The following is a 23,424-nucleotide window of genomic DNA, read 5'->3' as shown; positions in this document are numbered from 1 at the left end:
ACTGGAGGTATGATTTGCTTGCTCTAAGAGCTCTGCTTTGGGGAATGAGTTCTGAGGCTTACTGGACAGTGTGTCTGAATGTCTGTGCATTTGTGACCATGTGTGAATGTCTGTGGCCATCTCCCCCCCAGTGTGTGTGTGTGTGTGTGTGTGTGTGTGTGTGTGTGTGTGTGTGTGTGTGTGTGTATGGGGGGGCATATACAAGTGTTTTCTGTGAGAGAGACAGACTGTAGATGGGTGAATAGTTTATAGTTCAGTTTCATCCAGATGTGTTACTAGACAGTGTTCAGACTTTCTCAGTGCCATCAGGGACTATTTAAAAATTTGTGACTGAACATTAGCATTTTTGCAACTGTCAGAAGGCAGTGTCCTAGTCATACACATGAGAGTGCAGAACGTGACAGGCTGGAGCAATGAAGCGTTTGCCTTCTTCTTAGTCTTAAGTCCTGTTGGGGTTTACAGGGCTCTGTGTGTTCCTGTCAGTTTTTCACAGCCTTAGAACTTTGGAGAAAAGCAAGTATACAAACAAAAAGAAATGTAAATAACAAATTTCGCAAAGAGCTGGATCCTCTTTATAATGGAGTACATTCATCTTTTTAAATCCTTATAATTATAAGTTTTTAGATTTTTAAGAAGATTTGGTTTGAGTTCAGAGAATTATGATTATTGTGGTGTCTGACTAAGCGATTCCAGTTTCTGTGTTGCATTGTCATCGTCATCATCGTAATTGAATTTTGTAATGTTACCATGGCTGGTTTTGAGTTTTCAGTCATGAAAGCTTGCTCGGGCTTAGAATTGTGTGCCATTGGGGAAAATGTTGTAAAGGGAATTTCTTAGGAGCACTATCCCTATAGTGGGTGGGTAGAAAGGGTAACATGGTCACAAGCTCTTGTTTGTAGAAGACTAGAGAAAGCCTTGCCTTACTTATCTATCTATAGTTGGTTTTAACCTGGGGAGGGATTACAGTTCCCACCAAAGTAATTGCAGTGCCGTTTAGGCAAACCCATACCATTCCTTAGGTAAACACCTTACCTTTTCTAGGGAAATCTGCAGGTGAAATGCCGTCCGCATGGGTGGGCAGAGAGAACTTGAAGGAAAGAGATGGACAGTTTCGGAAATGTTTCTCCAACAGGCATGGCTCCTCTCAGTGGGGGCAGAAGAGGAAAGCCACCGGCGTTCACTGGTGTTCTTCCTCTCCTTATAGTGTTAACAGTACTGCAGAGAGAGGCTGGAGCGGCCTTCAGAACTTTGTTCTTTTTTATTTTAATTTTTAAAATGATTTTTTGATTTTAAGATTGTGTGAACATGACTGTAATGCCCATGGAGACCAGAAGAGGGCATCTTGGAGCTGGAGTTCCAGGTAGTTGGGTTACCCCACGCAGGTGCAGGGGATTCAACTCAGGCCGTCTGTAAGCTTGATAATTTTTGTCAGTTCAGTACATGCCAGAGTCACCAGAAAGGAGAAGTCTCAACTGAGAAAATGCCTCTCTGTGACTGGACTGCAGGCAAGCTTATAGGGCACTTGTTAAATTACTCATTGATAGGGAAGGGTTTGGCCCATTGTGGTTGACCAGGTAGGTAGACCTGGCTTCTATATAAAAGCCAGCTGAGCAAGCCATGGGGAGCAAGCCTGTAAGCAGCATCAGCATCACTCCATAGCCTCTGTCAGCTCCTGACTCCAGGTTCTTGCCCTGTTTGAGTCCCTGTCTGACTTCCTTCAATGATGAACAGAGATATGGAAGTGTAAGCCAATAACCCCTTTCCTGCCTTTGGTCATGGTGTCTCATTGCAGCAACAGTAACCCTAACTAGGACAGGTCCTCTAGAGAAGAAAGTGCAGAGGCTTGTTCTGCAGGACTGTGAAGAGCATTTTTGGCACCTCTGATCAGTTGATGGCAGAGTAATATTAATATTATCCCAGGACATCTTGGGGCTGGCCAAGGCAGGAATCTGGCTTTTGTGCTATGCCCTGTAAGGGCTAGTGTCAAGCACATTGGCATTTGTAGCTCAAGGTAGGGCTCTCAACAGACACCACAACCAAGGTAACAATTAGACAACATTATTTGAGGCTGGCTTACAGGTTCAGAGGTTCAGTCCATTATCACCAAGATGGGAACATGGCAGCATCCAGGCAGGAATGGTCCAGGATCTACCTGAATGGTTCTACATCTTCATCTGAAGGCCGCTAGGAGAAGACTGATTTCCAGACAACTAGGATGAGGGTCTTAAAGCCCACACCCACAGTGACACACCTATTCCAACAAGATCACACCTAATAGTGCCACTCCCTGAGCCAAGCATATTCAAACCATAACACTGATAACTTTTTGTGTGAAACTTGCGGAAGGATCAAGAGGTGGCTCAGTCAGTAAAGAGTTGCCACACAGCATGAGGACCTGAGTCTGACAGCATGTGAGATGCTGACCACCTTTATTCTCCACCTCTGATGGTGAGGTGGAGTCGGGTGGTCCCAGGGGCTCTCTAGTCTACTCAGGAGCTCCAGGCATTTCCTGAGAAATGACACCCAAATCGTCCTTGGGCCTCCACATACCTCTGTATGCACACATCCCCCCATGTACACCCATGCACAATTAGCTTTCCATGGGCTTCTGTGATGATTGGATGATTAACGTGGTTATTTGTTTTCGGGTGCTAGAGAGGAAGCTCAGAGCTTGTACATACAGAGAACCTGGCGGACGTGCTCTGAGCCCTACATTTATATTTTAATTCTGGCTCCCTTCTCCTCCCCTTTGATGTTCCAGCCATAAGATTTCCCAGAATAAACCGGGAGAACAACAGCTTAAGTGTTGTTTTTCTCTGTGACTAGAATGCCCTTTAAAAAAAAGTTGTTTCCCTAAAAATTGTGAATCCCTTTTATATACTTGTCACTGTGTTCCTAGTCTGCCTGCTGGGGAGGCTGGACTGATGCCAAGTGCCATGGAAATGTAGAAAAGGAAGAGGCAATTCAGGAATGCTTCCGAGGAGGCGGCCTCTTCAGACCTGGAGACTAGAGATAGCGTGGTCAATGCAGATGGCAGCCGGGGCTGGGGAGGAATATCCAGGATGGGGAGGCGAAAGGTAGTTTCGCCAGTTTTATTTAAATATTGTTTGGGGAAGCAGTTTCCGCTGGAAGATTCCAGGTGAACTTAGCATAAAGCATATGATGTGTAAAGGTCAGCTCAGAGGGTGCTAGCCTTGCAAGCATGAAGATCTAAGTCTGATTTCCTAGAACCCAACCAGGGGAAGCTGTATACAGTAGTCATATTTGTGACCCCAGCATCCCTGGGGCGCAGCGGGAGGTCAGTATAGCTTGAATGGACAAGTTCCTGGCTCAGTGAGAGAAAAATCAGGTGGACTGTAATTGAGGAAGGCACTCAGTGTCAACCTCTGGTCTGTAATCCATGTACGTGTGTGCACAGATACAGAGTTCGGGTGGTGGTTGGAGGGAGGGAGAGAGACAGTCAGAGACAGATTTGCTGGTAGGCTTTGCATGCACAAGCAAACGGTGCTGACATTTTGATAGTTCTGCCTCTTCCCCCAGCTGAGCATAAGTGACTGTGTTGACCTTCTATAGAGTGGCCATCACCTCTCGTGACATCTCTAGGGATTTCCGGGATGGCTTCCTGACCCATGTTTCTGCTAGGGCCCTGCAGACAGAACCTAGTTTCACAAGTGGAACTTGCCATGAAACCTGGATCCCCCATCAGAAATCAGAAACCAGGCTTCATCCGATTCTCTTGAAATGCTTTTTTCTTTTTCTCAAAATTTTTGGGATTGGAGAGATGGCTTAGCAGTTAAGTGTGCTGGCTGCTCTTCCAGAAGACCTGGGTTTAATTCGCTACACCCAGTGGTAACTGCAGTTCCGGAGGTTCCAATGCCCTCTTCCTGCTTCCATGTACATTCAGACATAAAACTAAACCGATCTTTTTCTAAAGAGAACAAATCCACAAGCTAAGACAGTGACAAAGGGCTTACTAGCCTTAGGTGTACGAAGGCTACCCTTTCCATGGAAGCATGTAGCGAGTAGTGTGTGTAGGATCCAGGCAGGTTTATATTTGTGGGCACATCTCATGCCTCTCGGTAACTGGCGTTGTCATCTGGCTTTGTGCATTCATTCACTGTTCCTATGACATCACCACAGAGGATCAAGTCCCCAAAACATCCAAGTACCACACTAAGTTTCCCTTACCTTGTGAGATAGGCTCAGATATTGCTGCTGTTTCTGTTTCTGTGCCCTGGCTAGTTTGCAACTTTCCAGTTAGTCCAGGCTGGCCTTTAACTCTGCCTGGCCTAGACTGAAACCTTACCTATGCAATAACAAATTCTTCCTCCTCTGGCAAGCTGCTGGTAGCTGTCAACCTATTTATTTCTGAGTTTGCTTGCCCTAGACAGCTAATCTCAATGGAGAAACAGGAGAGTTAGTTGCCCTTATGTGATGGGCTTTTCTCACTTATTCTAAGTAAACCCGTTACTGTTTGTTTTTATTTTTTTTTTTTTCGTGAACATTTTCCACATGAATAAAGGTTTTTGTGCAGTTAGATTTTTTTTCTTCATTTACCTTCTATGTATGAGTGTTTTTGCTTGAATTTGTGATTGCATTCTGTGCTTAGCTGGTGGCTGCAGAAGATAGGTCCCTTGGAACTGGACTTAAGAAAGGTGAAGTTGCCATGTGGGTACTAGGAATGAATGAACCGAGTTCCTCTGTAATGAGTGACAAGTGCTCTTAACTGCTGAGCCATCTCTCTGGCCTCTGCAGTCTTTTCATGGTGTTGATTTTATGAGTGCACCCTAATTTTACCACACCACCACGTTTCTGTCTTAGTCATTACCTTAGAATATACTGCCGTTAGTAGTGTGCTCTCGGACAAATGGCATGTGCGCGCCTTAGATTCCGTCCCAGGACTCCAGCACCATGGATGTTCATATCTCCTGTGATGCACACAACCAAGGCACCTTCTGCCAGCTCACTTTTCACCGGGAATGTCTGTGTCACTGTCACCACGCTTTCACTGAGAGTGTCAGAACAGACGACACCGGCAAAGGTGGTTCTTCATCTCGTCTGGTTTTAAGTGGGACGTTTCTTGTGCTGTTTGCATTCAGGGACTGAGGGTTAGAAGCACACTGTCCTACTCATTGGTCATGGAGGAGTGTGGTTTCATTTGTAAGGTTGACTTCGAAAGTAAAAATATTTATATACTCTTATATCTATTGATTTGTCTCTATACAGACATCTAAATAACTTTATATTATGAAATCTGTCAGTCTTATTTTTAATGATAAGCCAAGAAAGGAGTTCCCTAGTCCTGATGGGTAATCATGTAGACTTTTAAGAATCTTAGATCTTCCATTGATTTTTATGAGTGGTGAATTGGCTGTTATGGCCGGAATTACACCTATACCTGCCCTGCACCTTGATGTACACTGTATCATATATCTACAGCCTGTTCATACCTGGTTGGTTGGTTGGTTGGTTGGTTGGTTGGTTGGTTGGTTGGTTGGTTTTGGAGTTAGGGTTTCTCTGTAGCCCTGGCTGTCTTAGAACTCACTCTGTAGACTAGGCTGGCCTTGAACTCACAGAGGTCTATCTCTGCCTTCTGAGAGTTGGGATTAAAGGCGTGTGCCACCACTGCCAAACCATACCTTCTTTTGAAAATTGCAGCCATGTGTTAGGATTTCTAGCTAAGAGAATACATTCTTTTTTATAATTTTTTAAATATTCGAGCCTTCCCCTATCAGGTGAGCAGGGGCCAGACCCCCAGGAAAAGGAAGAGAAGCCTCCCTCCATTCATTAGTAAACTTTCTCTAGTGCTAGAGTTCCTGGAAGATTTTCTTTTTTATGCTAACCCATCACACACACACACACACACACACACACACACACACACACAATTTAAAAATGTATACAATTTGTGTGTATGAGGGTGAGCCTATGAAAGAGTGTATGTACCACCGTGTAAAAGCCCTCAGGGTAGAAGAGGTGTTGGATTTCCTAGAATTGGAGCTGCAGACAGTTCTGAGCCAACATGTGGGTGCTGGGAACTGAACCCAGGTCCTTGGCCAGATTAGCCAGTGCTCTTAACTGCCAAACTATCTCTCTAGTACCCACCGTTTTTAAAATTTAAAAAAAAAATTAAATAGTTTTCTAATGATAATAATAATTAGTTTTATTTGCTTTTTTGAGATACAGTCTGTCTACAGAGCCTTGGCTGTTAAAGAACTGTTTAGACTAGGGTGGTGTCTAACTCCTACGTGTCTCTGCCTCCCACATGCTGGGATTAAAGGTGTGCGCTGCCACCCCCACCCCACCCCTTTTGAAAGTATGCATGCATGTGCTTGAGTGTGAGTTTGTAACTTTGAATGCAGAGCTTACAGAAGTCAGAGAGGGTGTTGGAGTCTCTAACTGGAGTTGCAGGTAATTGGGAGCTGGGACTAGTATGTTCGCTTAACTGCGCTTAACTGTTCTACCGTCCCTCGGGTCTTGTGTTATCAGAAATTTAAACAAGACCCTAAACTTCCCTCGGCCCTTTCACCTTTTGCATTTCCCCCAGACCTTTGAATTTCTCATGTGAAACAACTTCTTGTGTGGGTGAAGCCATTGGTCTTCCTTGGTACACAGTTTCTGACTTATTTAATTAAGGAAATAAGAATGTAGCGAGGTGTGCTGGCTGCTGACTTTTGTTTTCCCTTTCTGCTCTTGTGACTGCCCAGGGCTCAGCTGTCACGTGCTTTCTCTTACCCACCCCAGATGGAGAAGTCTTTGAAAAGAAAGTTTCTAATTGCTTTGTATACACCCTAGAACCCTGTGTGTGCTCTCCCCACCCCACCCCGCCCACTCCTGTTGCTCTTGCTTCATACAGAGCCAGGCACACCTGGGCATGTTTGATTGTCCGTGTGCCAGCCCTTGTATGCTTTGTGCTTTCTCATCTTTGAAGACATGTTTTTCACGTGTTTGTTAATCCAGGGTGGATTAGCTGTATTGTCCAGGTTATGCTTCGTGGTTTGAAATTGTTTTTTTTTTTTTTTTTTTTTCCTTTCTCTTTTTAAGTGTGCCTGCTTAGTTGTTGCAAGATCTTTCTGCTTTTGAAATTGTTTCCTTTTATTTTAGATTGGGATATGGGTGTTTCTTTGTTGAAAAATTCCATCTCTTAGATTTCAGCCTTGCCATATCTCAGACTTAGTGGTGGTGTTGCTCTTCCCACGCCTTGCGTGCCTTCACTTTGAGGTAGTGGAGGAGGCCCTGGGATTCTTTTGAAGCTTACTTATGTTACCTGGTTGAACATACATGCTTTGACTTTCATTTTGTGTCATTCTAACTAATTGAGAACGCATGCTGTTGTTGCCTTGGTTGAATTCTGCAAAGTCACGTAATTGTAGGTTATTTTTTTCTTTTATTAGCTGTTGAATGTAGGAAATTTAGAATTAAATCATCCTTTATTTGTGGTAAGTTAACTATACCTGCATTGCCTTAAATTTTAATTAAAATTCACTTCTGCATTGGCACAAGCCACTTTTTAAGAGCCCGGTGCCTAGTGCTATCAGCTGGACAGGGCAGATGGAGGACTCTTTGATCGCTGCAGAGTTTTCTGTCTAGCTCGGGGTGAATACCTGAGCTGGTTTGTTTCTGTTTCATCGTAGTATTCTAATATTTTGACCTCCCGTTTTCCTTCTTTGGGGGAATGGTGGCGGTCTAGTAAGGGGGGTGGGTTCCTGAAAAACACTGTGTCTTGTCAGATGTTTGGGTGGCGTCTTTCTGACTTTCCCGCACTGTCCTTTGCAGGTGATCAGAAATGACAGTAACCTCCGTCTGAGAATCCAGTGTTCCAGGTGGTCGTAGACTCCGGGCTTCCATAGCCTTCCCTGTGAGCACCCAGGCCAACAGTTCCAACCTTTCTCGATGATGGGCATTGGCAAGAACACGGCATCCAAATCCGTGGAGGCTGGGGGGTCCACGGAAGGCAAATATGAAGAGGATGCAAAGCACCCCAATTTCTTTACTCTCCCGGTAAGAGTACTTCCTGCCTTCAGTTCCTCTCTGGAGTACATGTAGGACACACTTTAACACTTGTATTTTTAGTGAACAGCATAGCATTGAAAATCAGCAATCTCTCATGATGTTGTATTGGCTATATTCTTAGCCAGCCTCAGGGGACCTGCTTGAGTTAACCCAGGAAGGAAGTACACACGCTCTTAATGTTAAAACCATTCCAGTGTTCACTGTGTTCTGGAGAGAGTTTTTCTTTTCTTCCCAAAACTGTACTGTTAGGAGATGTAATTCAGACCTAACATACATTAGCTCCCTAAAGCTGGCTGATGCAAAGCCTTTCTTTATGTATGTTATGTGTGTGTATGTATATTTCTTCGAGAATTTCATACAAGCATAATTTGAACATACTCATCCCTCTTCCCCATCAAGTCCTCTTATCCTTCCCTACCCAACTCTGAAATTTCTTCTTTGTTCTCTTTTCCCCGGAGCCCAGTTTGTGTTGTCCATCTTGTCTTGGGAGCTGACTGCCCTGCTGTGTGGCTGACCTTCTGAGACTGATGCCATAGGAGAACTGATGCGCCCTCTCCCCGCAACCATCAAGTGCCCTGGGATTTCTTGTTCTTTTTCCCCATTCTAAGCTGGGATTTTTGTCTTAAAGCCTCTATTCTTATAGTCCTATAGAGCCCTCTGTGACACTCTGGTGGCCATGTTCAAACAAGACCCGCAGCAGTAGCTCATACTACAGTGACAGCTCACAGCCTTGGGAATCATGGACTTTTCCTCCTCTCAGCTGGGTCTCCTCTGGGTGCTCCGGGTTGTATCTTACCTGGTCCTTTGCTACTTGTGACATGGCTGTCCCTGGCCCGAAGTGAAACTGTAGGCTGCGTGCAGCTTTACACAGAGAGGACTGGATGGCTAATGTAATTGGCACACATCAAGCCCTTGGGTCACGGATTTTCACATCTCTACAAGGTGAGGCTTACAAGCACTGGCTTAGGACTGCCTGCTGCGGCCTCACTGTGATATGTGTCCTCTAAATCTCATTTTGAGATTTAATCCCCACCAGGAAATATGAAGAGATGGTACCAGGTGGGACTTTTAAGAGAAGTCTAGAGCTCTACTCTTTTGAATAGATAATCTGTTCGTGAATGCAATTATTAGATTAATGAGTGATTGGCTGTGAAAGCCAGTTTAGCTCCCAAACTCTTCAGGCAAAACACTAGACACAGCCCCTTGAAACTGGGTCAGAACCACAGCCATTTTCCTTTTTTTTTTAAAAAAAATCTGCTTTTCTATGTATAGATGCTTTGCCTGCATGCATGTCTGGTTCACCTAGTCGCAGTACCTGGATCCCCTGCTATAAATAAGACTGTGGGTGCTGGGGACAGAACTTTAAATGTTTTGTGCTGGTCGTCTCAGTGAATTGGATCCAGTCTGCCCAGATGTCCACCCCACCCCTGCAAGACATCTGGCAGCACCTCACTGCCCGCATTGAGCTCAACATCAGCTCTGCTCAGAGCCGCTTCCTCAACCACCGTACAAGCCACATTAATAGTCAGGTCAAAACCAAATCTTAGAAAAGCTTAAAAAGCATTTCAGCGCTGTGCAGAAGGTCTTGAAATGAAAATGTTGTACCATCATCATTTTTAATTTTTGTTTTTTAAAACACACACACACACACACACAAACACATACACCCAGTACTTCTCCCGAAGAACTGATTTTAGCATTTGATTTGTTTCCATCCTTTTTTGGGTTCTGGTTATCTTACCTAGAGCCCTGTACATTCTAAGACATCCTCTGCCCCGGTGTCTGGCCAGTGGCTGGGTTGTACTCACCACAAAGCCCTGTTTACCTCAGTGCGTTAGTCTGCCCTTGACTGTCCTGCTTAGTCCACTGTTAATCCTGCGCCCGCCACTCTGAGGGATTTGCATGCCTCAACCCCTGCTGCTGTCTAGACTTTAGTCCACCTTCCCACCTTCTGCTGTAGCCAGGGTAGCCGGGCTTGGCCTCCAGCCTGGCTCCCAAGGCCTCCTGAGTTAATCTACAATTTCCTAGGCTGACACCCGGTACTCATCCTTGATGGGCACTGTGTAGAGTTATCAGGGTTCAGTTGTTTGCCTGGGACATAGCCAGGATCATTGCAGTATGGAATGCTGCAGCTTCAAGTGCAAACTTGAATTTGGCTGGGAACATGGGTCTTGCTTCAGCCAGTACATGCGACCAGTGTCACATACCCAGGGGTTCATGTAAGAAGCTGTGGTGTGATTTAGGATTTTGTATGTTTTTTGTTTGTTTTGGTTTGGGGATAGGGGCTTGCTCTGGTTCAAGTTGGCCCCAGACCCACAATCCTCTTGCCTTAGCCTTTTGAGAGCTAGGATAATAGGTAGGCACCATAGTACTTGGATAGAAATAGTTTTAAGAGCAGACCTTTGCTTAAGTAATATAAGAAAAATCAGCCCCATTAAAGCATGTTAAATTAGAGCTCCATTGAGATCTCTAGATCTGAGACTAGACTTAGACATGTGTCTATGTGCTTTCAAATGATAAATTTAATTTCTTACTGGCTTAGTTTTCTCAACTGCAAAAAGTCAGTGGATTGGAAATCTCTCTAGAATTTCTCAGTCCAAGGAACTTTATAGTTAGCTCTATAATCTTTTTGGCTCCTTCTTAGAGAAAGAACTTGTGCTCATTATAGGGAACTACCAAATGTGTAAAAGGGAAAGAAAGGTAAAATGACTGTTTGAGCAACAAGCACTGTTGCTATATGGAGGACATTGTCATTGTCCTTTGCTTTAAATAGACAGTGTGAAGATGGCGCACAGGCACATGCTGAGCAAACAGATCTGAACATTCACACAGCGAGGAGTGAAAGCTCTGCTGTTGCTGTCCTTGACCCAAAGTGTATTGTTTCTGGCTCTTTTGCCAAGAATATGGATAGCTGGGGAGGCTCTTGGCTTATATGCTAATACTATTATTATAATTTTTTACACAGTATTGCTTGGATTTTTTCCTTTGCCAATATATCAACTTCTTTTCTTTCCTCTCCTCCCTCTCTCCTTATCTTCCTTTTCTCTAGACAGTCTCCTGCTGTGGAGCCCAGACTAGTCTCGAGCTCAGCAGTACACTTATTTTTACTTGTGTATTCATTGAGAATTTTATACAATGTATTTTGATCGTATTCAGCTTCCTGACCACATCTTACTTCTCCCAGACCTTCTTCTTTCTCCCAGTTTTATCCCATGCTCTTCTTCCTGTGGAACAGAGTTCAGTTAGTGCTCTATTAATGTGTGCGTGGGTGTAGAACTGTGCTTCTCAACCTTCCTAACACCGTGACCCTTTAACACAGTTCCCTCTGGTGTGCTGACCCCAACCATAACATTATTTTGTTGCTACTTCACAACTGTAGTCTCGCTACTGTTATGAGTCATAATGTAAACATCTGATATGCAATCCCCGAGACAGGGTCATTCTACTTCCAAAGAGGTCTCAGTCCCCAGGTTGAGAACTGTTGGTGGAGAGCCATCTACTGGTGCCTAGGCAACATACGAGAGGCCACACCACTGAAGAACATCGACTTTCCCTGTCAGACTGCCAGTGTTTTTCAGCTACGAGTAGAACTTCTCAGGCCCTGTTCCATTTATGCTTGATCTTGTACAGGTCTTTCCCTCTCCCTGTTAATTTGGGGATTTTTGATTCACTCCCCCTTTCACATATACAGATTCTCTTCGAAGTCTTTTCTTTTTTCTGTTTCTGTTTCACTGTGCTGGAATTTAAACTGTGTCTTTATCTTTTGCTAATCTGTGTTTTGTTGTTGTAGTTGTGGTGTTTGAGATAGGGTGGAGTTAACAATTTAAGATGGTTGTGAGCTCCCATGTGGAATGGAACCTTGGTCCTCTGAAGCCACTGTTTTTAGTCACTGAGCTATCCCTCTAATTCCTGTATATGGAATTTTTATTAAAATGATATGCTTCTAACTAATACAATTTGTACTAATTGACTTAGCATTTGGAGCCTCATACAGTACCATTGCTTAGAGTGCCAGCACTCGGGAGGCTGAAGCTTCAGGACAGTCTGGGCTATAGACCCCATCCCCCAAAAAACCAAACAAAATGTAGTTCTGCTGTTACCCTTTATAGCTATGTTATAGGTGGCTTTCCTTGATGTTACATATTCCAAGTAAGAATCACTCTCCTGGGACTAGAAAGGTGGCTTAGCAGTTGTTTCTTAACTACTGGTTCAGTTCAGTACCCAAGCTGGGTTAGGTAGCTCATAACTGCCTGCAACTTGAGATTCAGGAGATCAGATGCCCTCTTCCTCTGGTCTCCCCAGGCACTCACAAACTTACATACACGTAAATGTCCATTTCTAATAGTATCGGAGTACAACTAGTTTACAGCTAGTTAATGTTACACCTAAAACGTGCTTGCTTTCTTGGGGTCAAAACCTCTTTTGTTTTCAGTATTGCATCCTTAGAAGGGATCCCTAGGAACAGAACCATTTGATAACGATAAGAATCCTTTGCTTGTTTCTGACCAGAGAAATCATGCTGTTTCTCACTAAAGAATGCACTGCCTCTGAATAGATTCCAAGATGGGATGCTTCTCCTGCTCCCCAGTGACCCAAGCAGCTACACACAGCAGGCCACTCGGGTGCAGTCTTCTGACGACAACACTTCTTCTTTCTAGAGCTGACAGGCAGTTGCCTTGGTCCCTGAGGAAGTGATTTTAATCAAAGCAGTTTTAGACACTGCCACTCAGCAACAGCCTGGTCACTTGCATAGCACTGTCTTGTCAGTCACTTCGCTTGCCCAGAAGGGTGTTGGGGATCCTATGGCTGGGGGTTTCTCGGGAATGTTCTATGCCTGTCTTTCCTAGGGGGCTCTGGCTCACCCAGCTCCACCTTATGGGAAGCTCCACACTTGTCCATTTAAGATAGTCTATACACATCAGTTTCATTAAAAAAAAAAAAAAAAAAAACAAGCCTTGGCACAGCAATATGTAATATGCAGTTTAGAGCTCTCTTAAGAATTATGGGAGGTCGTTTAGAAACCATATTTTTCTATAGCAGAACAGCAGGTGCCAAAACACCCTCTCACCACAGCCTTTCTCTTCAGGTGGTGATCAATGGTGGAGCAACGTCCAGTGGAGAACAGGACACCGAAGACACTGAGCTCATGGCAATCTACACCACCGAAAACGGCATTGCAGAGAAGGTACCCACGCTCACCCTTCCTACTGCCCGACTCTCTCTGGAGAGCCAGGATGGCTCTGGTTTGGGATATTATACCTTCCCGGGGGTGTGGGGGGTGTCTGCATGTTTGTTCTGTAATGGAAGAGTCATAATTACTAGGTTTTAATTGTCTTAGTAGCTAAGGTTAAAAGCTCTTAAGAATCATTATCTAGATGTTTGTAAAAGCCTTGGCCAGAATGAATGTTGGAGAACAGTAGTTACGAGCCTGAGGGCTGAAAGTCAAGTCTGGTTACAGAGGAGACTCAGATGCTAAGGAAGTTGCCATGACTCTCCGGGTACCAGCTTTCACCTTATTCAACGGGAATAACATAGAGAGTGAGTGGATCTAAGGTGGATGGTATCTGAAATCCAAAACTTTCAGCTACCAGTGTGACAGTCCAAAGCATGTATGCATGTATGTACATGCATGTGTGTGACTAAAGAGGTATATTTGCATTTGCACATACACATACACACATGTACATGATACATACATTGTTGTGTGCTTGTTCATTGTTTTTTAAATAAAATTTGAGGGATCATGTTTGTATACTTTTGTATTCTGCATGACTATAATGAAATGAAGTAAGGAGGGTTCTATTCTGTCTTTAAAGGTCTGGAGGGAGAAGATAGGAAACCCTAGTGGGCATTGCCCCATAACGTCTCATGGCACACAAGAGCAAATGCTCACAGCCTGACCTAGAAAGCAGAAAGGGGGCGTGGCAGGCAGGGTCCCACAGTGCATTTCAAGAGCTCGGATCTTTGTGTCTGTGCCTTTGTGGGGGGCACTAGGGGGGCTAACTGGCTTTGTTTACAGTTCTTTACCCCATCTTCCAGAGTGTTATCTAAAATCTACCTCTTAAAGGTTCATACTATCTTAGGTTGCTTCCACACTTGATGAAGCCTTTAACACATGGGTACTCATTAGGCAAACGGTGGCATATACTAAGGAAGGGGTTTGTTTTGCCCTTAGTTTTATTCCTGTGTGTAAGATGAATGACAGTGCTGAATTTGTCTTACGTAGTGAGCCCAATATGCCCTTAGTCCTGTCTGTATAGAAGTGTCTCAGGAATTGCAGCTCGGTTCATTCCTTGGTGGTTCATAGAACCTATTCAGTTCTCTTCCTCATCGTTGTGTATAGAGAGAAGCTGCAGATTAAAATCCTGGTTGGAAAATTACAAATAGCCAAGATAGAGAGACGCCAGGCACAGGCTTTGGCACCTCTCCCCCAGTTCAGGCAGGCAGATAGTGTTGTAATTCTTCCACAACAGTCTATGAGAGTTCTCATGAGATACTGCCAACTGGGAAAGCTCACCTGAGCTTTTTTTGGCATGGAAGTTTTATCAGGAACCAGCCTTTTAGGTATGGCTGCCCACCATGTAGCTGAGTTTAGGGTCTAGTTTCTCAGAGAACAAGCTGGTAACGGGTGGCCCAAGGATCCTGCTGTAGGTCAGATTGCTGTGTAAACTTTTACCTTACCCAAGGCTTTAGATGAGAAAAAGAAAGAAAGAAGTAATATTATTTTCAAAACCCAAGAACAAAAGCAAAGCTCATGGTATCAGTTAAAGCCAGACCTTCCTTTGGAAGGCCGAGAAAGTTTGAGCCGCCCGGCCTGCTGAGCCAATCCTTTCTCAGTCTCTCATGTGCACGTTGCAGTTTCTCTGTCCTTTCTGCCACTACAGTCTTTGAAAGACACACTACCATTCTAGCACATTCAGCACTGCAAGCCTGCTAACACCTGCTGCTGGACCAGAGGCAAATGTTTGTTCTGTAACATTTGCATCAAGTGTCAGCTTCATTTGACTGTACCTTTTAACTGTAGACAGCAAGACACAATTCCAGTATGTTTGTAGAAAGGGATTTAATCCCCCAAGACAGTGTTCCCCCTGCCAAGGAAAACTAGGCAACAGCACATTGAGTCAGCAGCTCACCACAGGCTAGAGCATGGCGTGGGCTCCAGGGGCACAGTATTATCTCTACCTATTTTTTGTGGAACATTTTCATTTTTAACTAATGTGGCAAAATACTGTGACAAAGGTTTATTTGGAGCTTGTGGTTCCATGGTCATCACTGCAGGGAGCATGGCGGCCGCTGAGTGTGCAAATCTAAAACCATAAACAGGAAGCAGAGACACCTGCACCCAGATGTACTTCCTTCAGCAAAGCCATGCCTCCTGATCCTCCCCAAACAGCCACTAACTCGGGACCAGGTATTCAAATGGCTGAGATTATGGGGGGCATCTCATTCCAACCACCAGAGATAGGTACCTCAGATTCTAAGAAAAGCAATTCGTTATTTACAGAGTCTTAGAAACTAGAGCAATTTTAAAACTCAAAGGAAAGAAAGATGGTTTTCTCCAAGCCATCTGTGTAGCTGATGTCAAGGCTGAATAATTGCTAGGCTGAGTTTAGTTATCTTGGTGATCTTGACCTTTAAAAACATGCAGTACTTAACATTTTAAAGATCTTTATTGCCACATAAAGTATTAGAAATATATTTTTTAAATAAATAAAGCTGAAGCCAAGATTTAAGTCATTAGGCTTCTTGGGAATGAGGCAGTGTCATGGGAGTCAGAGAATTATCCCTCTGCTGTACTCAAAGGACAGAATGGTTGCACCAGCAGATGGTGGTTCTGGGCGGTAGAGGGCTGTGCTAACTCAGACAGAGCTAACACCATTCCGGGAGTGACTGACCCCCCCTTTCTCCTCTCAACTCCAGAGCTCTCTTGCAGAGACCCTGGACAGCACTGGGAGCCTGGATCCGCAGAGGTCAGATATGATCTACACCATAGAGGACGTCCCTCCCTGGTACTTGTGCATATTCCTGGGGCTGCAGGTGAGATGACCTCTGGTCTAGAGCTTTACTGTCTACCAGCCACACTTTCAAGATAGTCTGTTTACTTTTTATTTTATTATTTTTAATTCTGGGTAGTACGTGTGGGTGGCTTATGACTACAGGTGGCTGTGGAGGCCACAGGTGTTGGAGTCTCCCTGCCTGACGGGGGTTCTGGGAACTGAACTCCCGGTTTTCTGCAAGAACAATACATGAGTTTAAACTGCTGAGCCATCTTTCTAGTCCCCAAGATTTATTTTAACTAAGATTTATTATAAATGTATTTTCCAAGAATGGCGTATAAGAATTTTCAACATCAATTTCAGAACAGCAGGAAGAAGAAAAGAACTGGGAAGTAAATGCTCAGGGAGTGAAAGAAGGGACGCTGTGGGAACAGAGGGGAGGGGAGGGCAGGGGATGGCCAAGGAGGTGAGAGAAGGGGAGGGGAAAGGAGAAGAGAAGGGGGGAAAGGCAGGGAAGGTGGAACCGGAGAAGGAAGAAAGCAGAAACAGAAAGAAAGGGGTTATTAGCTTTGACCTCCCATGACAGCCTTAGCAAACCAGGTGAGTATCATGGCCAGGAAATGAGGGAAGGCTTCACTGTCTTTAAAGGAAGGGGAATGTGCTGCCCCCCAGCTTAGTCTGCACTAGCTTCCAGCAGGAGGGGAAGCTGACCGGAGACAGGTGTGCTATGTCTAGCACTTGTCCTTAGCACCCTTGTCCTGCTCACAGGATGAAAGTGGCTTTTGAGAAATGGGGTAGTGAGGTACTGGCCTCACTTGTTGGGTTTGGACCCTGTTTTGAGGTCTGGATTTCCACACTTCCTCACTCTAGTTTGTATGGTCAGTTCCCTTCAGGTTTCTCAGGTGTGGGAAAGTCTTGTTGCTCAGACCCCATGCTTACTTGGAACTGGACTGTACCTGCTCCCACTGGTGGCTGGTTGGGCTGGAGGGCTGAGTGGGCTTGGTGAATAACTTGACTTAGGTCAGGTGCCATGGACCTAATATAAGAGGCACACCTTTCAGATCTTTTTATTATAGATGCACAGGAGTGACAGCTCTTTTAAAATGGGAGTAGCAACTCTTTTGCCTCCTGTTCTTAACAATACACAGCACATTAAAGAGTTTTCAGCAGAACACACCTGTACATTTGAGCTGCAGTCAGTGTGCTTCTCTGACTTGGGCAGAAATGGGAAGCTGTGGGGAAGAAAAAGGACATTCAGAGAACAGAAATAAATAACTAGAAAACTAGGAGGAGGAAGAGAAATGAATTGTGAGTGCTGGGGTTATATTCTGGAGCTATGAGAGGAAAGATGGGGTACTTAGAGGGAGAGTGAATACCTGCCCAAGGGTGTCAGACCGTAGAGCAAGGAAGAAAATACCTTTTGCGATGAAATCACCATGGTATAATCCCCAGACCCGAGAGGGATAGAAGAAAGGACCTACAGACTAATATCTTAAGAATGCAGATAAAAACTGTGAGCATCTCAGCTGGGTTTGGTACACTCACGCCTATTATCCCTGCATAACAGGAGGACCGAAGCAGGAAGATTATAGGTTTGAGATCAGTTTGGGCCATATAGTGAGTTTGCACACTGTGGATTCCAAAGTGAGACCCTAACTCCATAAGACGAGCAAAACAAGACCTTATCAGATCAAGTCCTAGAGCACGCCTCACCAGGGTCTCCTTCAAGACTGCAAGAGCTGCTCAGCACAGTGTACTTAGCATGTTGAACAAGTGTTAGTGAGGACAAAAACTGGTATCTCTAGTCAGAACTGCCTTTGTGCCAATATGAACCCATGTCAATGATGTCATAGGGCATGGGAATAGGGAAAGGAAAGTTACAGTATGGCGGGACATGTGATCAGAATGTGTAATTAGAGCTTCTTCATGTGGTCTGTATGTCTTAAAGACACCAGGGCACCGCTGTTAGGGGCAAATCAAGCAAAAGCAAGGGCAGGTTTACCTTTCCCCTTGTCTCTCCTCGAGCAGCACTACCTGACGTGTTTCAGTGGCACAATCGCCGTGCCCTTTTTGCTGGCTGATGCCATGTGCGTGGGGGATGACCAGTGGGCCACCAGCCAGCTCATCGGGACCATTTTCTTCTGCGTGGGAATCACTACATTGCTGCAGACAACATTTGGATGCAGGTGAGACAGGGGTACCGTGGGATTTTTACATCCCAGTAAGGCACCCAGAAGGATGGATCCTTTACTCAGGGCTGGACAGATCAGTTGGTGTTACAGTATATCCCAGTGGCCAGTGGTCCCGGCCCACCTTTACAAGGTGTCTCTGGCCCCATATTTCCTCTCTTCATGAAGGGAACCACCCTGTTGTACAGGCTGGGAAACAGCCTTTTGATGTCTGTGGCTGACTGGCAAGGCACTGCTGGTCTCTAGCATGCCCTCCAGTCCTCTACTGTCATTCAGACCCCATCTCTTGCACTGAGGCTCTGTTCTCTGTGCACTCCCCAGCCCCTGCCATCTTTCTCCCACTCCCCTCCTCGGGCTACCCAGGCTGCCTTCTTTCTGGTGTGCGGTTTGTGCTCTCTCTGCCTTTCCCAGGTTTCCATCTGAGCCTCTGAGCCCCGCCCTACTGCCTGTCTCAGTGGCCTACCCACGAGGACACCTGCACATCCTTCACCCCACTTGTTCCCCCGTTCTCCCGATTTCCTACACATGTGTTTTATGTGCTTTGGACTCACTCTTCTAATTCAGCTTGCTCCTCTTTCTCATGGTGCTCTTTTTGGTGCTAGCACTTTGGCTTGTTTACTTGTACATCCATAGCCCCGTAACAGTGTGGAGCTGAGCCAGGAAGTACAAGTAGCAAGCATTCCTAGCTTCTGGAAGCTGGCCTTGTCTTCTTTTCCAGTGAGCCCCATTCACAGCACAGCTTCCTACCTGCCCAGGCTCTGCTGATTATCCTCAGAGTAAAGTCTGTGGATCTCTCTCTTTCTCCACTGGAAACAGTGCAAGTGGGGCTCGCTTTTCCCTGCTAGGAAGAGATAGCAAGAGAGACAGTGAATAGCAGGCAGCTGTGACCTGGAGTCTGATGTGCCAGAATTCTCAGGACTCTGAGGGCCACCCCCACAGGGGACAGTGAGCATCTGGGATGTCTGCTGCAGTAGGGGTGGAGTGGGCAGGTGAAAGGCGGTTCCCTTGCATATCTGCTAGTGGAGAGAAGCAGTTTGTCCTGGAGACCATGGAGCTGTCAGGCTGTTGATTTTTAGACCCCAGTCTGCAGCCACTATACCGAACAGAAGGGTCAGAAGTGTTCTCATTAGGGGCCCAGAGGAGAGGAGTAGGGGTGTCATTGATATGCTAGGGAAGGAGATAAAACATCCAAGCCAGGCAGTTAAATGTGGCAGTAGTGACGTTGGTATTTGGTGTTGGTATTCAAGGCACTGGGTAACAAATCTGAGCATCTTTTGATGGCTTTACGTTGTACATGGGACATGGCACTCTGGGGAAATGTTTTGGTCTGACCTATAGTTGTGGGAGTTGGCCAACATGGAGAGGGGGTAGAAGCGCCTCACGGCTGCATCTGCTGTGTAAGCTGCATTCCCGTGTCATGCCAGAGGCCTGGCCAGGTGACTGCTGAACCTGTTGGGCAGACTTAGATAAGATGACATCGTGAGTTGACCTCAGGGAATTCAGGCTCTTGGTCTTGAGGGCATCCTTTTTAAAGGCATCAGGCATTAGCTATGAACAGTGTCGGCCAGTGCAGTGTTCGCCTCCTCCTTTCCCCTAAAGAGTCAGGAAAGAACCAGAGAGGGTGCTGCCGCCTGCCCACTTAGGAACTGGAAATAAGGAGCACACCTTCTCAGCCCCAGGACATAGGCGTCCTCCTCGGGAGGATGAGGGACACTGCCTTCGGTGTCCCTGGGACAACTGCTATAGTGGTGTGGCCCATCACCGCTGGGAATTGTCATCTCAGTTGACGTTTTAAAATTCCCTGTTTAAAACAAACAGTTCACAGCAAGGAGATGCGAGATGGGGAGATGGGGGAGGGGTGTGGCAGTGTGAGGATGGAGCCCAGAGCTGGGCTGGCTGATCCCACCACTCAGCTAGGGGATTGCAGACTGTGTGCGCTCTGTTTTACTAGTCAGTTTGACAGTCTCACAACTTCTCAACTCTGGTGGTTTATCTGTGTTGCATTGTAAGTTCTGTATTATGTGGTTTTCTGGCATTTGTTGGCACCCAATGCTTCTATCACACTGGGCAGCTAAGGTGACTGGGCCCTGCCTCCGAGGGGTGGCCTCTTATTCTAAGGAAGCTTGAGAGCAGGGAAAGGAGGAGTGGCCTGTGTTTAGATTCTCCTCCCTCCTTCCTTCCCTCCCTCCCTTCCTTCCGTCCTTTCTTTCTTTTATCTACTTATTTATGTATATGAGTACACTGTAACATCTTCAGACACACCAGAAGTGGGTGTCAGATCCCATAATAGATGATTGTGAGCCACCACGTGGTTGCTGGAAATTAACTTCAGGGCCTTTGGAAGAGCAATCAGTGCTCTTAACTACTGAGCCATCTTTCTAGCCCTCTCCTCCCTTTCTTATTGCAGTCTTGAAAAATCTATATTGTTCCATAAAAATAGAATTCAAGAAAGGTGTTGGATTTAGATGCCTTCAATTCCAGCTCTTTGGAGGCAGAGGCAGGTAGATCCCTTTGAGTTTGAGGCGAACCTGGTCTATATAGAAAGTACTAGGGCATCCAGTGCTGCACAATGAGGCTGTCTTTAGAGGACCCCTCAAGCCTGCTGCAGGAGCCTCACTTACTCTGTCACCCCCAATTCTGTAAGAGTGCAGGTAGGGGCTACCAGAGGGGCCTCTTGCGGTTAAACACATAGCAGATTCCTTTTCTGATCAGCCACTGCCTGTAGGAGAAAGTCTCCTGCTTTCTATCTGTGGCCATGGGGTGTGTGTGGCAGTGTGGAGTGTATATGTAGGGGGTTAGGGTGTGTGTGGGCCTTGCACAAGTGGTGTACTCCCTGAGGGCAGTACACTTTCCAGGCCTTACATCTGGGGACTTTGAACCCATATTATCAGAGTGCAGAGAGGTTATTTTAGGGAGGTTGAAAAATGCCCATGTTTCTTCATCCCTGAGGAGTTCTTGTTTTCGTTTTTGTGGACCAGTTGGAAATAAAAGTTGCAGATAGCGTGATGTTCCACTGAAATGTTGTGGGGATGATAGTCTCTGAGTAACCACAATGCCATTCATCAACCCCAGAAAATAATTATCTCATCATGTCATCTAATATGCAGTCTACATTTAATTTCCCCAGTTGTCTCTAAAAGATCCCTTACAGCTGTTCCCCAGGCCTCTCCAAGCCTTGGTCTAATTAAGCTCACAGTGCTTTAGCTCGGTGTGTCTCTCTTTTTAAAGTCCAGGCCAGGTATCACGGACTCATGATCCCAGTTTGTCTGGTCGTGTTCTCATGGTGCTGGTTAATTTGCTGCACAGTCTCTTTTTTGTGAACTGGCAGATGGGGCCAGAGACATGGATGATTCAGGGTGATATCAGTTCACCAAAATTGCCAAGTCGGTGATATCATGGCCTTTGAATTCTGCAGTGCCAAGCAGTACCTACTAGCTGGCTGTAGAGTTTCCCACAAATCACAAGTTTACTTCCCACTTCACCAGGCAAGCATCATAGTGTGGTGAAATGAGAGGCCAGTGCAGACCTAGAAGGAAATGACCTTGAAAGACATCATTTCTAGTCAGCCTCACTGGCGCTATGGACTGGGACCTAACCCCTTAGTGCCACTTACCAGCCATGAGACTTCCCTCAGGCTCCGTGCCTTCTCAAAGACCATTTCCCCAGAAATAAATAAAATAATAAATAAATAAAATATGCAGCATGTTAATGGGTGTCGTGCAAGGCACTGCATGCCTGTGCTGGTGCTGTGAGCTGTCGTTATTACCAGACTCTGAAGGGAGGTGGAAGTCTGGGGGAGCAGCATGTCCCCGATGAATGTCTCCAATGAAGACTGGGTGTGCATCCTGGTCACACAGGCAGCATCCTGATTCGGATGGGGAAAATGCTATTAGAAAACAGCAGTGGTCATTTGTCCCAGATCCTCCTGAGGCCTGAGCCAGTCCTGCCTCAGCTGCATGTTTTCTGTGGTAGGGGTGCGGGTCATGCTTCCTGAGATTACTCTCTGTTGTTGGTTTTTAAATCTTCAAGGTATCAGGGACCAAAAGACTGCCTAATGCTTTGCTTATGTTGGTTTAATGACTTTGTTCCCTCCGAACTGTATTTTGGTGGGGGTGGTTTTTAAAACTAGAGTTTCTGTGTAGTCCTGGCTGTCCCAAAAGTAGTTCTATAGACCAGGCTGGCCTTGAACCCACAGAGATCCTTATGTCTCTGTCTTCTGAGTGCTGGGATCAAAGGCAGGCCACATCACCATCTGTGTTCTCTATATATACCTCTTTTATCTGACTGTCAGATCCTGCTAGCCTGGCACATTCCCACGACACAGGCTGCCCATTCTCTTCCTACTGCCCATTCCTGCTTCTCATCTCTAGGCTGGTGGCTGACAAGAGTAAACGGAAGGAGGCTCCCTCCTGGCTGTGCAGCTTTGAGGCTGCAGCAGCAGCACTTTCAGCAGCTGTTATCTTTCTGTGCACTCCCTCAGAGAACTGACAGGCGTGCCTTAAACAGTCCTGTGCTAGGTATGGCGGTGTGTACCTTTAAGGCGATAGAACTCAGTGAGTTTAAAGCCAGCCTGGTTTACATGGTGATTTGCAGGCCAGATGACTACACCGTGAGACGCTGTCTCAAAAACAGACTAAATAAATAAATACTCATTATCTAATGAATTGTCACTGAATCGTATTAACACACAGTAAGATGCACCTCCTCTATGGTGTGCAGTCAGGTGAGTCTGGTGTGCACAGCCACACAGCCAGCATTGCAGTCAGCAGATAGGGAACCATGCCACATCATGCAGCTTTGGATTTGGCTTTATTTTATGCTAACAGACGATGTTTGCAAAGGCGATTATCCAAAGGCAAAGGCGATCTGGTATGGCAACAAATGTCCAAGAGATGCTGGTTGGCCTGGGGGGGGTATTATCTTCCTGGTTCTCCTCCCTTCCCCCCCCCCAACCTCACCTCTGGTTATTACACATAGGGCCTAGACACAGTGAGCCCACACAGTGTTCAGACTGGGCCTTTAGGACCATTCTTGAGGATGACGGGCTAGTTAGTGTTCTCTGGGCAAGTGGCTGACTTAGAGTGGGGACTGGGAGGACAAGTTGAACCTGGAACATCTCATACCGGAAAGCTGTGTTCAAAGAATGATAGAACCCATGGAGGTTCCTTCAAAAGAACAGGAGCCAACAGGTTGTTCTGGGCAGGTTTGGGCAATTCAGTTATTAT

At 45.7% G+C, this 23,424-nt stretch overlaps 1 protein-coding gene across 3 annotated transcripts in view; it reads left to right on the top strand.

The window, feature by feature from the left end:
- Positions 1-23,424, top strand: part of SLC23A2 (solute carrier family 23 member 2) — a gene marked incomplete at its 3' end in the record, with an annotated part of 82,309 nt that overhangs the window by 32,783 nt on the left and 26,102 nt on the right. For all 3 annotated transcript variants that reach the window (XM_080930782.1, XM_080930781.1, XM_080930783.1), the window contains exons 2-5: positions 7,777-8,001; positions 13,100-13,198; positions 15,934-16,050; positions 18,039-18,196. In XM_080930782.1, the coding sequence (XP_080786908.1) occupies positions 7,894-8,001; positions 13,100-13,198; positions 15,934-16,050; positions 18,039-18,196 (482 nt within the window). In that variant the 5' untranslated portion in view covers positions 7,777-7,893. The remainder of the gene's footprint in view (positions 1-7,776; positions 8,002-13,099; positions 13,199-15,933; positions 16,051-18,038; positions 18,197-23,424) is intronic.

Source organism: Micromys minutus (genome assembly GCF_963924665.1).
Source record: "Micromys minutus genome assembly, chromosome: 17".
Lineage (NCBI taxonomy): Eukaryota > Metazoa > Chordata > Mammalia > Rodentia > Muridae > Micromys > Micromys minutus.
Note: the sequence above shows the minus strand (reverse complement) of the source record. Positions and strands in the feature narration are given on the sequence as shown.